The sequence below is a fragment of the Magnolia sinica genome, chromosome 7 (genome assembly GCF_029962835.1).
Source record: "Magnolia sinica isolate HGM2019 chromosome 7, MsV1, whole genome shotgun sequence".
NCBI lineage: Eukaryota > Viridiplantae > Streptophyta > Magnoliopsida > Magnoliales > Magnoliaceae > Magnolia > Magnolia sinica.
The window spans coordinates 84,891,227-84,908,834 of record NC_080579.1 but is presented as its reverse complement, the minus strand read 5'-3'; the positions used below and the strand labels follow the sequence as shown (position 1 = coordinate 84,908,834).

Here is a 17,608-nt window from a genome sequence, read left to right as displayed (position 1 = left end):
GTATATAAAATCAACCCCGGGTCTTGGCCTTTGTTTTTTTTTTTTTCAACCAAATCTATTTTCATTATGATAAACAAGATTTACATCACAGGGGACTTTCGGGCTCGCCCAGAAGAAAAAGGACCTAGGCGAAGCCCCGGGTCTTGGCCTCTACTCTCAGTATCTTTCTAGCTATTCCAATGTCGATTGTGCAAGTAGTACTTATGATCGTTATTTTACGTCCGGCTTCTATACCTTCTTAGGTGGTAATCTTGTCACATGGAAGAGTAAGAAGCAACCGGTTGTTGCTCGGTCCTCGGCTGAAGAAGAATATCGTGCTATGGCTCATGCAACGTGTGAACTTGTGTGGCTTCGCACCCTTCTTGAAGAACTTTGCTATCCTCCTTCGGCTCCTATTCTTCTTCACTGCAACAACCAAGCGGCCATCCATAATGCTCGTAACGCGGTTTTCCATGAGCACACCAAGCGTATCAAGGTTGATTGTCACTTTATTTGGGAGAAAGTTGCCTCTAAGGAAATCATCACCCCTTTTGTTCGATCCGGGGATCAGCTTGCTGATGTTATTACAAAGTCTTTGAGTCGAGATGCTCTTCATCGTGTTCGTGACAAGTTGGGCATGATTAACATCTATGCTCCAACTTGAGGGGGTGATGTAGGACACATGATTTAATGCTAGCATGCAACGTGGAGGTTATGAAAGAGTCCATAAAGTAATTCAATTAACAAAAGATGCTAACCTACCAATTAATTGAGAGTAAACAATAGGAAATAAAATCTGATTTAACCTAAATCACATGCCCGCATTCTAAGAAATTATATAAATCAATTAAAACTAGGACCGATGGAAGGATAAAACTTCTAATTTAGCATAGGTACGTTCCACACTCAAGGGACAAATTTGTAGGTTTTATGATTAGGGTTAGGAAGGGAAAAATCTGAAGTTTGGAAAATTAGGGTTCATGGGATTTGATGATTTTAGAATTAGAGTTTTTAGAAATTGGGGAAAATAGGAAATTAAATATCTAGGGTTTAGAAGGTTATAATGGAAGGGAAAAGAGAGATAAGAGAAGAAGAACAATACCTTTTGAAGAAGAGAGGGGAAAGATGTAAGAAGAAGACTACCTTTCGAAGAAGAGGAAGTGGAAGAATGTACCTTGGGGAATCCACCACCAAAGAAGTTTCTACCCTTCCACAATTTAATTGGAAGGAAGGTTTATTTAAAAAAAAAAAAAAAAATCCTAGAAAATAATGTGGAAAATTCCTTCACACAAGAGAACTTCTCTCTTCTTCTTCTTTTTTTTTTCTCTCTTCTTCTTCTTTTTTTTTTTCTTCTCAAATCTCCACTAGGGTTAGAACCCCACCCTCTTGCTTTTATAATTAAAAATTCGGAATTGAAATCCAACATAATTACAACTATGCCACTCACTTAAGTAAAGTGGGTCATCATACAAAATAAGAAAACTAAAACATATATTATCGATCTCAATCATCAAATAACTCCTAAAAATAACAAAAAACATAAAGAAAGCAAGATTAGAGTCCAAGGGTCCCGGCCCGATGGCCTGATTGACAAGATCTAACGGTCGGATCGACACGAAATAGAAGTAGCCCACATACATCATCCCAAGGTGGTGTCTTCCTGATGCACGTCCAATGCATGTGGGGTCTTCAAATGGCCCGGCGGGCCCCATCTGGAACTCGTCACCCATCCACAAAGGAAGCTGCGCTGATGTGAGTGGTTGTCTCCGTCTCTGGTACATCTGAGTAAGTCCTCTAATGTCCCCATCAGGGGGAGTCTAGAGAGTGATAGTGTGGAGTATGTGTGGTTAGCGGGTCTTTTAATGTAAGTGCATGTGCACACTTTCTTCTTCTCCTGCAGTGTACTATATGCTCTATTCTAATAAAACATGGTCTGTTAGGGCATGTTGGCTTAGACACAATATTTCCCCAGACTTTCTTCTTTCCCCTTTTTCTCTCTCTCTTCTCCTCTTTTCTCTACACCATAATCATCAAATCATCTTCTACTGGTCTTTAGTTTGAATTTGAGGCCTTTGGAGTAAGTGAGGTTCTTTGTGCCATTGGGGATAAAGAGATGGTCACCCTGCATGTTATGAGTCTTACGAGGACCTTTTGATGCGACATGAAGAGACCTTTTTTATACGATTTTTAGAGCTCGACAACTTCCTTCCTCTTCCATGCTCTTGATCTCCTTTTCTCAAGGGTTTTCCTATAGTCCCTCTTGCCTCACCATCTTCCCCTTCATTTCTTTCTTCTCTCCAAAGCTAGCTCTTAATCTTCTTGATTTGCAGATCCATTCTCTCTGGGGTTTATTGTTTCAACAAGGGGGCCTGCTTCCAATCCTCTCCTTTGTCCATGGCAAGGTTTGATTCCCCCCTTCATATGATTTTAGGCATTAGAGTTGATTGAAGAATAACTTCACCTTTTGATTTCATCAGGCTTCTCCCCTTGATTGACTCAAGAGACTCCTTGTCTAAATTCCTTGTGTTCGCGAGCTTTTCCTTTGAATCATTCTCTCTCTATTGAAGTACCAAGTCTACATTTGTTGGCAAAATGTCTCTCCTTTTTGACAAAATGAATACTCACTTTAACAAATCCTGCAATTTTCACCAATGTGCATGTGCACACTGTCCCCTTGTAGAGGCCACTTTTAACTTTTGCAATATCAGTTCATCTTCCTGCATTTGGTCCCGTCCATTTCTAGCCCGTTTGGGTGGTGCAGCTTTAACTTTCAAAAATGTGGCCTCAACGTAACGACCATGAAGCCTCTTCAATCCCACACCTCGCATAAATGACCACGAGGCTTCTAGAAGCCGTGCCCCTCATAGGAAAGACCAAGCAGTGCTTCCTGAACCAGGCAATGATTTCACCCGTGCTGAGTTACTTGATGATCTTCAGCTTTCTGATTTGGAGCGATCTAATTAGGTATAGCCCATTCCTTTCCACTTCGGATTTTCCTTCAAAATTCCATGATCTCATACTTCTCCTTATCGCAGCCTCTGCCGGGCATCTGGTGCCGGTCCTTGTGGAATCAAGCATTTACCATATTTGAAGATCTGGACCCCACCATATGGGGAATGCTGTCTGTCCCTTCTGTCACTTCTTCGAGATTGGTCCCAGTGCCTACAATAATTACCTAGTGATTGCACATGTCAAGTGAAGGCGGAGGGAGATATGCATTCCACCTCTCGTATTTTGAGTGGGGAATCACCCCTCTGGACGTCCATGTCCAAACCGGGTTGCCCTGTCTGGATAGCCTCTGCTAACCCAGACTTTCCTTCTGCAGACTGACTAACGGAGCTTTTGGATCAAGTTCTGCATCCTCATGACATGGACAGCTACTGTATGCGCCTGCTCAATGAGTATCCTTGTTATCCTATGGTGCGAAATTATTTTACCCATCACTACAAGAAGGTTCCAAATATCTCTTGAACACAGGCACTAGCCAAAGTTTGGCCTGTGGATAGGGAACTTCCAAAGCAGCCTTATCTGCTCCAAGAAGTTCCATTTAAGTGCTATATCTTGAGCAGACTTGCCTGCTGATGCCTATAACATAATATCAAAATGTGTTTTGGCATAATATTTCCATGAATTTTTTGAATATCATTACTGCATGTAGCTAAATTGTTTCTATTCTTACTGAACTTGTTAGGCATCACTGAAGATCTTAAAAGTTGAAGAGAAACTATCAAGAGGATGGGGTGGTGAAAATGCTTATCACGTCAGTGGTTACCGCTACTTGTTGATTGATGGTGACCGAGATGTATCAAGGGCTTCTCCACCGGGAAAAGTTACCACTCTGACGAAGGTTGGTTAATCAATATTCAAAGCTCTGTTAATAATATGTTTTTAAAGGCAGTACACTTGGAATTTGGAGATTTGGTGAGCCCACATGCCTCAACATGCATATGGTACATCCAGGGTATGCATCAGTGGGCCCTACTGTGCAGCCAGAAATATGTGTCAATTTATCAAGTGGACCACATATGTAAGGAAACAATGGATTGTTTAGTAAAAAAAAAAAAGATCAATCATCCACATTTAATATGGAAATTTGGCCTGCCTGAATTGGACTGGTCTGATCTTTGGGCTGGGCCATCTACATGTCAGGTCTGATCTGATTCACGGTCAGGATTTCCAGGTGCGTATGGACTCAGCAAAACTCTGGAGTACAAGCCAGTTTATTCATGAATTAAATCTGCAAATGACTTGCAAATGCTTCCCTAAGTCTGGAGCTACATTAACCTGTCTCTTTGTCATTTTATGCTATTCACGTCTTTTTTTAATATGTTCATAACACCCAATATTATATATTCTATAGCGTTGAAGGGATTTATTTCCTGTTTCCCTTGATGAGGATTGGGCTTGAAATTTGAATTCAAAGCAGAGAGGATAGAGTAGATTTGAACATACGACAAGATAGCAGCAACCGAAGCAAAAATTCTTCCCCAAAACACCATAGAATAGCAGTAACTTAAGGAAAGATAAATGACTGTTGAAGAATTTTTCGACAGCTTTCAAGGCATCACGCTACTAGAAAATAGAAGAATGATTCTTCTCAAATATTCCAATCACTGGAAGGAAAATTCATAAAGCCCAAGGGCCTGTTTGTTAGATGCCAAAAAATGCACTTCGTGGAAATGCACTGTTCTCCCAACATATTATTGGAAAGTCCTACGTTGGCAGCCACTTTATATGCTAAATGCATTTTTTAGACTTAAATAAGGTGTAAATATTGTTGAGATAAAAACAGCAACAGGTCTTTCGGGAAAAAAAAATTGAGTACCCACTCGCTGCAAGGTTGGGAGTTTCTTATGGGGAGCCATGTTATCCAAGGTTCTGTGGACCCACCTTCATTGCCATGTAACATCCGCTCTGTCAATCAGTTTCACCAGTTCATGTTAGGATGTAAGGCAAAAAATGAGTCAGATCCAAAACTCAAGTGGGCTACACCATAAGAAACAAATGGGATTAAACACCTAACATTGAAACCTTCTTGGAGCACATGGAAGTTTTGGATCATGCTGATATTTGTGTTTTCCCTTCATCCTGGTAAAACTAACGTTATGAAGGCTGGATGGCATATAAACATCAACCCGCGGAGGGTTTCAATGGTGGGCATTTCCATCCCACTGTTTCCTTAGTGTAGCACACTTAAGTTTTGGATCTGTTTGATTTTCAGTCTCACGTCCTAACATAAAATGGCAAAGTTGATGGATGGAGTGGATTTCACATAGACATAACGGTGAGCCCCACTTGTAGGCCATGTGGTAGGAAATTGGATTTGTCTCTAATTGGGAATCCGTGATAGCTAGAAACATACAATCGGCTTTATTATTCGGTTCTCTCGCATTTGTTGTAATGGTCATGCATTTTTCAAAAACTCAAGATGTGCAGGCCCACTGGTATGGCTATGTGGAATAAAAACCGCTCAAATGCTTTTACTTAAAATTTCCAGCATACAAACCAACTATCGTCTTGATCCAAAATCTAGGTTAGACAAATCGTAGGAAAATGTTTGGATGGGACACCCGCCATTTGTTTTGCATAAGGCCCACCAAAGTGTTTATATGCTATTATAGTATATGGGTTGTTCTATTGTCCATCTACATCCTATCTATTTTTAGGACATAATGGGTATTCTTGCTTTTGTTAGTAATGGACACCTATCCTCTGGAGTAACCATCTGGTTGTTGATGCCAATTGGAGAAGGGTACGTGCCAACTGAACCTTATGCCACTTACCCTCTTGTCGACTAAATATGACCTCTAGCCACTTGCAAGTCCTTGCATACTAGTGTTTACGATATCAGTATCACATTACATATCACACCCTTAGGAAATGAATATGTATCGGTTATCGCACAAGATAATATCGTTTGTATTGGGAAATGTATCGCATTTTTTTTTGGGAAATATAAGGAAAACATTGGGAAATTGGTTGAATTTTTTAATGAAACTTCAAGGATTGTTAAAAAAGACATTAATACACAATTTTAAATCATAACATCACAAAAAAGTGCACATGGTAGGTTTCCTTTGTATAAGGTCCTAACCCATGTGTTGTCTGACTGAACTGATGCAACTATATTCATAGTGAATTCATAACATTTATAAATGTAAGAAAAAAATGGAAACACAACCAAGACATTCAAAACCATAAGAAGAGGTAGAAATTTAGAAATATACTTGTGATTGATGTGTTTGGTTGTGGCTCAGACCCACGTAGAGTTGTGCAGTGGCTTGTAATTGTCCTCTCCATCTCGACGGGGCTTGCAATAATATTGCTGCTCCACAAATCGACAGTATTGCACCTAGCTCATAGTAGAATGATACCGGTGAAGATACTATTTGACATAATGCTGGTACTCATCCTCTCCAAACTGAACCGGTATGCTCATCCATGGATACTCTGTAATCGTCACAGTTTGTTGCTGATAAGGATTTTGGATGGGCACATATGTAGCTCCTGAGTATCCATACTGTTGCCCATATCCTGGCTGCGGATATCCCTGTTCGTATGTAGAAGTAAATACTTAATCGTAATCGAAAAACAATTTGCCATAATTGCTGGATAAGCTCGCCGCATATCCACCAGGTCCGTATCCATAACCATACTGTGACATAGAACTCAAGCTACCCTCCTGTATATGTGATCTATATTCATACTGTGGCACATAACTTAAGCTATCCTCCCGTGACTATGATTTAGATATAGAGCCACCCTACCTCTCATGAATGCCCGTGCCCTTGCAGTTTTCCAATAGCTCCTCAAAATTTAACAACTTCTCGATCTGCTTCTTCTTCTACAGCCTCTAACGCACGTTTATCTTATTGTAGATAAGGTGGGGCCGTGGTTCTCTTGGACGAGACCATGGTCAGTGCCCTACGTGACATGAACAAAATCCCCTTCCCCAATGAAAGGACTAAGAGGCCTCTAATACTTGACTCCCAAACTGAGCCTCACTATCGTCGCCACCATCCCTGTTGTCATCATCATTGCTACCATAGCTGGAGTCACCATCATCTCCATCATCATCATCACTAGACCCATCACCCGTAAAGCTCTTTGACTGGGTCTCAATGTCGGATAAAGTATTGCCACCACATGTCCTGTGTGATAATGATTGCTGCGAGCTGCCCTCCACACTCTTCATCAATGGTTGAAAGCTTTGTTAGGAGATCGAGCCAATTCCACATGAGCATCAATATCAATACCCCGTGATGCTGCCTCCATCGTCACATGCGGGTCTGGTCGCTCATCAAAAGTATCCAAGTCATTTGTCCTAACTCACTCGTGAAGTGGGTCCTCATCCTCAGCATATGTGTGTTGACCGATCATCATGATGTCCAATGGGTCCTCGTGTGCTCTTTTTCTTTCTTCCATGCAGAGAAACCTCTCCCATAACTTCGTGTTATAGTGGTAGTACACTAACTTTTAAATCCTCTCATACCCCAACCTGTTTTACTTATTTGTGTGAATGAGAGAGAATGTGCTCTAATTTCTTTCACAAGGTAAGGACACCATTTGTGCGGGTATACAGACAGCCAACCATTGCAAAATCTCGCAATCACTCCTGTGCATGGCCTACCATTTGCATCGGAAGTAGATAGTTTTTTCATTAGTTTTACATCTACTATAAAAATATGAAAACTGACTTTAATTTCTAAGAAGTAACTAATGTAGCAACTCACATGCCATCATTTGACCCATCGACCTCATTGCGACCTCGCACCAAAACATTCCAACAACATCGCGGAATCTAACAATATGTTGATGGCATTTAGCATTAAGGGTAAGTATAAAGGTTTTAATGAAGGTAGAGAGAAGGTAAGTGTAGAACATATTTACCTCATTAGCAAATGTGTCTTTCTCCGGACAGTGGGGGAATAATTTATCATATACCTTGTGTACAAACTTCTTCAAGGTATTGTCTTCATATAGTCTCTAGATGTAGTGGTACTTGGGATTTAGAAAGTATGCTGAAACCTAACATGATGCAAATATTCAAACATTAGTACAATAAAATAGTTATACATGTTATGCGAAGAACTAGCAAAGTATTGAAGAAAATAAACAAAAAAATAAAATAAAATCATGTAAACTACTTGCCAACGTGATGAAGTGGGTGAGAAAGGGTCTTTTACTAACGATCGTCGATTATTGCATGCACTCGTTTATATGCCTTAGGTGCTTTAGCCTAGATTATGTCTTTTATCAAATGCATGGACGCATATAACAATCCCATCGACAGATGTCTCATTATTGACTGTCCTCAACACTATATAATTGGGCTTCGGAATAGCCACCACATTGTGCACGTGCTCCCAGAATGCACTGCTCAACACAAGCTCCTCAATTCTCCGAGCTACTCTCTATCCACTCTGATTCCAATCTGTGTTATTCATTAGAGCTGAAAAGCTCTCATAGCCCCTGCCTATGTTTTAGGAGGTTATTTAGGGCGATATAATTTTTGGCAAACTGCGTCGCCTTGGGACACATTATATCCCCACCACACCTTGCACACATCTCGAATAGTAACCATGTGTGGTTGTATATAAAGGTTGTGATGCAATGTGTGTCAGTAATAACAATCTTCATTGAAGGCCTATCCCTGATCGTCTCCAACATGAGATCTATGCAATTGGTTGCGCAAGGGGTCCAGTACATATGGTACTTCTTTATCATATCCTTCCCTACCCTCACAAATGCACTCTCATTGTCTATAGTAAACTGCACAATGTTCTTCCACCCAACGTCTTTCATGACATTGTGCATCAGTTTATAGATTTACTTTACATTTTTTATCTGATTATTGGCATTTATAGACTTTAAGAATATTGTCTGTCCCCTATAGTAGACCATAAAATTTATGACCGACATTCTCGTCGGTCCGGTCTAACTATCACACATCATGGTGCAGCTGTACATTTCATGACTGACGATATCCATCCACATAACGCTTGCTCTCCGCGTACTCATCATCCAAGTATTTCTCCATTATCTCACGTGGTGTGGGTGGCATCACACTTTCACCCCACCCCACCCTGCACTTCACTTATCATATTCTTGAAGTGCGAGTTGGCCGCAACAATTGTGAGGATGTGATCATAGATGAAAAAAATCTTTTCTATGAACTCCACCTTCTGCACATTCCCTCCACTAAACATTTTCTTAAGTTTCTTTTGTGTTCCACCCGCCTCTCTCCACAACCTTGGATCCAAAGGTAGATCTTGTACCCGCATGCTATTGCTACGACCAATACCCCATATTCCTCCCCTCCTCTTACACTCCTTCCTCCCCCCCTGGAACTCCCTCTGCTTCACTATCCCCTGCTTTATTCGGCCCTGCCCCACTCCCTCCTACACTCTCCCCACCACGCTCACGCGTAGACCCCTCAAATCTGAGCCTACTCGCCTCCCACCGCCTTTGTCGATCAATGTCCCACTGATTTCGTAAAGACTCCTTAATTGCACGTTTGTAATCAGGATTGTCCTCATCCAAACTCACTACATCCTCACTTGCATATGGTGCCCGCCCTAACTGCTCCCTATTCTTCTTCTCCAGTGCAGTACGATCGTCCCTTGACTTCACATTTTTCCCCGACAAAGCCATCGTTTGTGCTCTTACATCTTGTAGGCATTTAGGGTAGTCTATAACGTTGCGATGCCCTCTGCTAAATGCTCTTTCAAGTGGGTTACCGCTCCACTCTTCGACATGTGGTCACAGAGATTGCAAACACCCTGGAATCGATTATTGGGAATAGGGGGCCATGTCTCCATCCAATACAAGTTGTCTCCCTTTTCCTCTTGACATGTTTTACCCGCAGAAGAATATTATGTTAACAAAGGCAGTGTACTACATCCATAATTTTTAATATTTATGAATTATCTTTAAAATAAATTTATAATTACATTTTACAAAAAAATATCAACCACCTTTAAATGCTAAAAAATTGTAGCCAATAGATTGTTGATATAAAAGAAATTTCAGGTTTTAATAATTTTTTAATTAATTTTTTTTTTACGAAAAAGCGCACAAAAAAAAAAAAAAAAAAACATGAATCAGTAGTTCAAGCCTCATACATGTTTGATTTCGTGTTTAGAGTATAAGATTGCAACCAATTTAGGAGGAATTGGGAAATTTTCAAAAATTTCCAAATCGGACCCTCAAATTTCAATATTAGAGTGTATGTGATGATGATTTCATCAAACACTCCCACATACTGCGAAATTGGACTCAATTGATCGCGGCTAGAAGTGAAATTTAAAAAATATATATTTTTTAATTAATCTTTTTCTTCAAAAAATCAGAGAAAATTCATGAATCAGTAGATCAAGCATCCTACATGTTTGATTTTGTGTTTAGAGTGTAAGATTGCAACCAATTTGGGAAAAATGGGTTATTTTCGAATTTTTCTCAATTTCTCCCAAATCGGACTACCTACCCTCAAATCTCGAAATCAAAGGTTCAAATCCTTGATTTTCCATGCAAAACATGAAGAATCAAGAATTTCTAACCTTTTGGCAATAATTTTATATGATTTACAAGAAAAGAAAGAATGGAAATGCCAAGTCATCCACCAGGTGAAAACTAGCCCCAAATTCGCAAAAATCTTTTTTTTTTTTCGATTTGAAATTTATATTTTTCTCCCAAAAGATTGTGAAGGATGGACCGAAATCCACCCACAATGTGTTTATATTAGAGAAGAATGAAGGAAACTGATGGAGAAATGAAGTTTTGAGGGTTTTTTTTTTTTTTGTTCCCTCAAAGATGGGTTGCGGTTCCTGTTGGTGTCGACAATATCTATTGATCACGACATATATCATCGATAGCTAGTAACTTTTCAAAAGGAAAAAAGCACGAGATATCAGCGATATCTCGCGATACATGCGACACCAAACGATACATTGCAATACAATGCGATATTTTGCCTGATACCATGGAAGATTGATACTCCAGGTTAGCTTTGTATCGCCGACCTGCAATACCGATAATATCGGTCGAAATTATCGATACTGCAATCATTGTTACATACATAGCTTGTCTCCATGTGTCCCGACCCACTGCCTGAAAAGGGACCTTGAGCACCTTTGAGGCAAAACTTGCCTTCGTGCGTCTTAACCCACACTTCCAAAGAATGGAGCCTTGACAACTGGCTGATTTGTTATTGTTTCATGATTCAAAAGGGCTAAAATCGGTAGAAATCAATGGGTAGGGAGGATCCACATCATAATAATCTGATCGACTCTTGGGGTAAAGGAGGTGCTAGCAGAAATGACGTAGGACGAGTGAAACTAGCCTAGGATGTAAGATGTGAGATCAATTACGCATTAATTTCAGCATTCAACATGTAAAACCAAACACACCCATATAATATATTTAGAAAATTCAGATTTAGAATGCAAAGGGCCTAAGCTATCACATACGTGGTGCATGAAAATATAAAGTATTACGAGAGTGGCCCACTTGGAAGTAGGGACTTCCAATCTAGCGTGGGTAGTGCAACAACCACGTGAAAAGACAATGATGCTGATAAAATCAGGTTTGGGGAAGGGATTTATAAATAAAAAATAAATAAATTTTTGTTAGGGTTTTGGGATTTAGGGATTGAGATTTGGGATTTTTTGAGAATTAGGGATTTAGGGATTAACAGATCTAGGGATTGGGTAGGCTTTGGATTGGAATCAAGGAGGGAAGGTACCAAAAAGGGGGCCCACACAAGGCAGCCCGTACGAACGCACGTGTGTGAATGCATGTGTGTCCATGTATGGATGGGAGGGGAAAAGAGAAAGGAGGTGGATTAGGTTAGGTTTTGTTGGGTTTAGAAGAGATGTAAGGGAAGGGGAAGAAGAAAAAGAGAAGAAATGGAGTACCTTGTTGGAGAAGAGAGAGGAAGAAAACACCTTGGAGGAATCCACCGCCAAGTAAGCTTCTACCTTTGCACAATTCGATTGGAAGGGAGCCCCCCCTTGCTTTTTTATTAAAACTTAAAACAATATTAGGGTCCAAGGGGCCAAGATCTGATGGCATGATGGCCTAATCGACAAGATCCAACAGTCGGATCAACACGAAATAAAAATCCTATGACTAAAATTGTCTCTTAAGCAGCCCACATACATCAATCCTTAAATGGGGTCTTCTTGATGCATGTCTAATGCATGTGGCGTCTTCAAAATGGCCCGGCGGGTCCCATCTGGAACTCGTCTCCCATCCATAAAGAGAGTTGCGTTGATGTGGGTGGTCGCCTCCGTCTTTGGTAAACCCGAGTAGGTCCTCTGATGTCCCCATCAAGAAATGCCACCTTAGCACTGTCAGACAAGATATGAGGGAAGCCCACTGGCTCAGGCAGCACCAACTGGGCTAAGTTAAGTGCCACATCATCTACATGTCTCTCCAAGTTTTCCTTAGCTTTAGAACCTGTTGTCGCGGCCACCATTGGAGCTATGCGAACGCCGTTGCCACACAGGGGAAGCTCTTGGCCTGCCGCCAATGATTAGATACTGGAGAGGAAAATGCCTTCCTTACCCAAATCTACAAGAACGAGCCAATGGATTGGTGGGAACTAGAACCTCCAAAACAACAATTATCACGAAGGATAGCCCACCTCATATATTCCCTTCTCACAACCCGTACACATTCTGAAATTCCTAACTCCAACTTTTCCTAGTCCTAAAACATCACAACCCAACCTACCTCTGAGCCATCTGATTTATACTGGAAAAAAATAAAATAAAATCATGGTCGCCACTTGAGGGCCCATGCTGTCCTAAGTAACTGCTTTGCTCAACTTAATAGCTTCCTTACTCTAATTACTTACTAGCTTTTTGGCTTGCTGCTTTCCTTACCATGTGTTTGCTTGCTTTCTGCTTTCCTTACTGGCTTTCTAGCTTTAGAGTTGCCCCACCATGCTTGATCTTTCCCATACTTGAAAGCCAACCCACTATCTTTGTAACATAGGCATTGACAATCCAATTATGAATTACCCTAGTTTTGCCCGAGATTTTTCTCTTCCTCTAGGATAAGAATTCTGCCTCTTAGATCCTTGAAAGGGAACCCTATATGAGGACTATTCGTTTTGTTACAAAGCTCAGTGCCTGTGTTACCCACCTTGGTACGAGTATGAGTCTACATGTTGGACATACTTGACACCAAATGTCACAATACAAGGACATGCCTATGTATTTCATCATCATCATCAAAGCTTTATAACAAATAATTGGGGTATGCTACATGAATCCTTTTTCCACCCTATCAAGGCCCATAACTTCATTTAGACCATAGCTCATCAAGTCTTCTAACTGCACCAACGTCCTTTTGGGCCTTCCCCTGGCCCTTTGTAGAGCCTTCAACTTTTACCAACTCACTCGTAATCGGTGCAGTTCTTGGTCCCCATTGCACACGACCAAACCATCAAGTCTACTTTCCCTCATCTTATTACTTATTGGTACTACTTCTAAATTCCCTTGAATATATTCATTTCTAATTCTAATTCTTTGTATTAAATACATGAAATTGGGTATGTCAATAGGTTGGGCCTGGATTGCGCAAAATCAAATTTTGAATAGGCCTGGCTCCTCTTATAGCCCTAGTAAAAATATCTTTAGACATACCTTTTCTGTTAGTTCTAATGAGTTTGTTGTAAAATATATTCCTAATATGGTTTTTAAGTTACGTTTTTTGTACGGTATTTGACTTGGCTGAGCCATAAATGAGATGTATCCCATACCCATGTTTCTGTGTTTTCAACATGGGCACTTAGGGTGTTTGACGAATCTGAATATCATAGCTCATCTATTCGGTTGTTTTTCATTTGCATCTATTAGATGCTACCATTTATGACCATAAGGTCCATGACTCTATTTGGACCGACCTTTTGCATGGAAGCTGTAAATTTAATAATGATCTATTAATTAAAGATATTCAGTCGAGGTACTATACAGTGCTCCTTAGAAACTAGCAGAATTTTTGGGGCAACATTTCTTACTGGTAGGGCTCTCCTTCTAATCATCCAGACCATTCATCCAGAGTGCCCCGACGTTGGTGGTGAATGAATCAAAATTCTTCATTGAAAAATCTTGGTCATTGATGGTGGACATTTCTCATTGCATGTGTGATGAGGACATCCGAGCACCATACTAGTGGAGGAGGGCTAAGCCAATCTCCAAGCCACATTGAAGACCCCATGTGCATGTTCATGCATCTTTGAAGACCCTACACCGGGAAGATGCACGTGGGCTGCATATAGGAGCTTGATGGACACATTAGACCGTTGGATTGGGTGGACATGATGATCGGACCGTTGGATCATCATCATTAGACATCTTAATCGTGGACCCCAATGGGCCACGAAATAGTTTAGTTATTTAGATTATTTACAGGCTTCGTTATTTTTTGGTATAACTTATATTTGTGTTGACATTAGCGAGTAAGGAATAACTTTTAATTTATTAAGCGACTTTATGTTGAGAATCTTATCTGAGAGAGTCTTTTAGTAAGGTCTTTTATGAGACTATAAAAGAGAAAGATGGGTGTGTGAAGCCCTAATGGCATTATTTTGAAAAAAAAAAAAAACTGTGTTTTCTTTTTTTCATGTGATTTAAAGAATATTTTATGCAATTTGGAGCTTGGGTGTGGTGTGATTCCATTTCCCATTCAACGGAGATGCGAGGCTTCCATCTATCATCTTCCTTCTCTCGTCCTTTTTATCCAAAAGATGTATTTTCCCAAAAACTTTATCTCTCTTCCTCCCTATCCAAGACCATCAAAATTATCTTTTTCTTCAACTTTTCATCATCCAACTTTAACCCCAACCGAAATCAACCATTGAGGACCCAAAAGCCTTAGCCAACGACCCACACGTACAAGCCCTTAGGCTAACCATATGGACAACCTCTCAATCCTTTGATTTCCCCTTGCTTCCCTATCAAATCCCTTTGATTCTCCATCCATAACCCTACCCTAAACCGTAGATCCTCAATTTCCTATGTTCTCCAATTTCTAAAAACCCTAATTCCAAAATTCTCAATTTTCATGAACCCTAATTTTCCAAATTTCATATTTTTCCCTTCCTAACCTTAATCATAAAAACTACAAATTTATTCCTTGAGTTTGGAACATGCCTATGCTAAATTGGAAGTTCTATCATTTCATCAGGCCTAGTTTTAATTGATTTATGTGATTTCTTAGCATGCAAGCATATGATTTAAGTTAAATCAGATTTTATTTCCTATTGTTTACTCTTAATTACTTGGTGGGTTAGCATCTTTTATTAATTGAATTACTTTATAGACTCTTTCATAATCTCCACGTTGCATGCTAGCATTAAATCATATGTCCTGCATCAATGTGTACCATTGGTTATATTTACTTTTAATCATTTCGCAGGGTTGCTTACTGCAGCAACGCCTATTGATGGTGGGATCTGCCATATGGGGGACTTAGCTCACTGAACATTGATTGTAACCTAATGGAATGTTGCCTCGAACTAAAAACTGCAAGTTTGGGCACACAATTGTATATTTCATGTTCCTTGAGCGGTCATCGTATATGCTGCATCTCTTTGTAAAAGCCTATAGTTTCTAAGTTGCCTATTTCTCGATCTTCCAAAGATTCCCAGAATAAACTACAGTGCTGTCGCTTATATTTAAGCTAGTCATCAAGCCCTTTATCTCTATACACGTGGTACACACCCCAAAAACCACACAGATCCGGTAATCCTTGCCACCAGTTGTAGATATTTGAGGATTGCAAATTGACTGTTAGGAGAACATTTAACCAAAGGATGGGGGGACTCCAATTGGGTACATAGGATCAACCGACTGCCAGATTATGGCTAAGCAGATGAAAGGTTCTGATCTCTTGTACATGCATACCAATTGTACAGAGGGAGTGGTTGACAACCATCTCATCTTTTTATTGTTTTACCACTCATCTAGACAGTGATTTTCAGCCTTCTTTATCAAGTTGTAATGGTCTGTTTTTTTTTTGTGCGCGCGCGACTATATTTCAGGACTCCTTGCTCGCGCTTAGTAAGCTAAGGCAAGAAGTGGACTTAGAAAAGAGCCAAGCAAAAAGGGATGACCCTGATCATGACAAGGATCTAGAAGTTTGCATTAGAGCAAGAAACAGTGCTTGGATTATTGCTAGGATTACAAGAGGAAAAGAGCTCTATATGGTTTTAGAGAAAGCAAACGAAACGCTTCTCTATGCATCGGATGCCGTTGAGAAGTTCAGCAACAGGTACATCTATTACTGCCATGATCCTAAGCTTTTTGTTGCTCATTTTCTGCTGTCCCAATGACTTTATTGTGAATGAGTAGAGAAGGTTTGGATCCTTAAATGTGGGACATGTATTATGGTCCAGTACATGTGTTGACTTTAGCTCAATAGTACTGTGATAGGCCGATTCTGGCTGTCAGATTGGCACAACTTATTCCCAATGAAATGGAATTTTGCATTTGCAGACCTCTGGTGCAACAACCATAATAGTTCAATCCTGTGAACTTTTGAACTGGTTTATCCACATGGTGGGTCATTAAATTACTGGTTTTGATAACCCTGTGTCGTGCAAATACATGATAGAATGTAAATGGCAGTGACCCTTGTGGCTTGCGAACCTCAACCAACAAAGAAAAAAAATCAATTGAATCTATTGGGTTTCTTTTGCCACACTCATCACAAAAGATGTATCCTTGATTTATCTTGATAAAATGATCAGAAATGAATCCTTGATTTAATGCATCATACCCATTCGCCGTATTTTTCTACTGGGGCTGAAGAGACAAATAAAATGACTTTACATGGCTCAATATGCCTGTTGGAAATGCAGTTGTCCATTTTCCGAAGGTTGAGATACACTCTTCTGATTACAGATTTGATAGCTCCTTGTAACCATTTTTTCTTCTTCTTCTTCTTCTTCTTCTTTTTGTGAAATGACATCAGTTTGTTCTTGCAGGTATTGCGGTGGAGCTTTTCCTGTCGATTAGAGCAAAGTCTTAGATTTCGGCTAGCCTGACACTGATGGGAGTCCTCTTAATCTACTTTAGGTTATTGTTATAAGGTCTTTGAAGTTACCGAGCTGTTAGAAATTGTAATAGTTGGATAGAAGCTGGTTTGATTTTAGAGGAAAGCTACTGCCGAGTCATGATCTTTTTGTTTTTCCATGAAACATGCACCAAAACATTTCCTCCATACCATAGTTCTAAAATTCGGTGGGTCGACCCAAAATTCGCCGAGTCAATTTGACGTGATTTCAAGTCAAGTCTCATGACAGACTAACTTGGTGGGTACTCAACAAGACTCATCGAGTTGACTTGATGCAACTCAGCATGACCTGACCAAGTAACTCACCCTGTCAACTGTTTCTTGTTGAAAAGAAAAAGATACGCATGTGGCGTGCTTTGAACTGTGGAACTTGTGTGAGACCTGCTACACCTGCGACTGCTACACCTCAAAGAATAATTTTGCTTTATTTGGTCATTTATTTATTTAACTGCTTTCATCAATTCAAAATTTCTACCCCATTGTAGATACTTTAAATTTAATTATTAAAATATCGAGTCATCATCATCATCTAAGCATTATCCTA

General features: G+C 40.0%; 1 protein-coding gene across 9 annotated transcripts in view; it reads left to right on the top strand.

Moving 5' to 3' along the window:
* LOC131251592 (vacuolar fusion protein CCZ1 homolog B-like) overlaps nt 1-17,211 on the top strand; it is a 75,007-nt gene extending 57,796 nt beyond the window's left edge. For 7 of the 9 annotated variants that reach the window (XM_058252385.1, XM_058252381.1, XM_058252380.1 and 4 more), the window contains 3 exons: nt 3,671-3,826; nt 16,031-16,260; nt 16,976-17,211. In XM_058252385.1, the coding sequence (XP_058108368.1) occupies nt 3,671-3,826; nt 16,031-16,260; nt 16,976-17,006 (417 nt within the window). In that variant the 3' untranslated portion in view covers nt 17,007-17,211. Of the gene's footprint in view, nt 1-3,670; nt 3,827-15,405; nt 15,629-16,030; nt 16,261-16,975 lie in introns of those variants that run through there. The other 2 variants (XM_058252382.1, XM_058252383.1) reach the window with 2 other exon arrangements.
* Nucleotides 17,212-17,608: the final 397 nt, after the last annotated feature.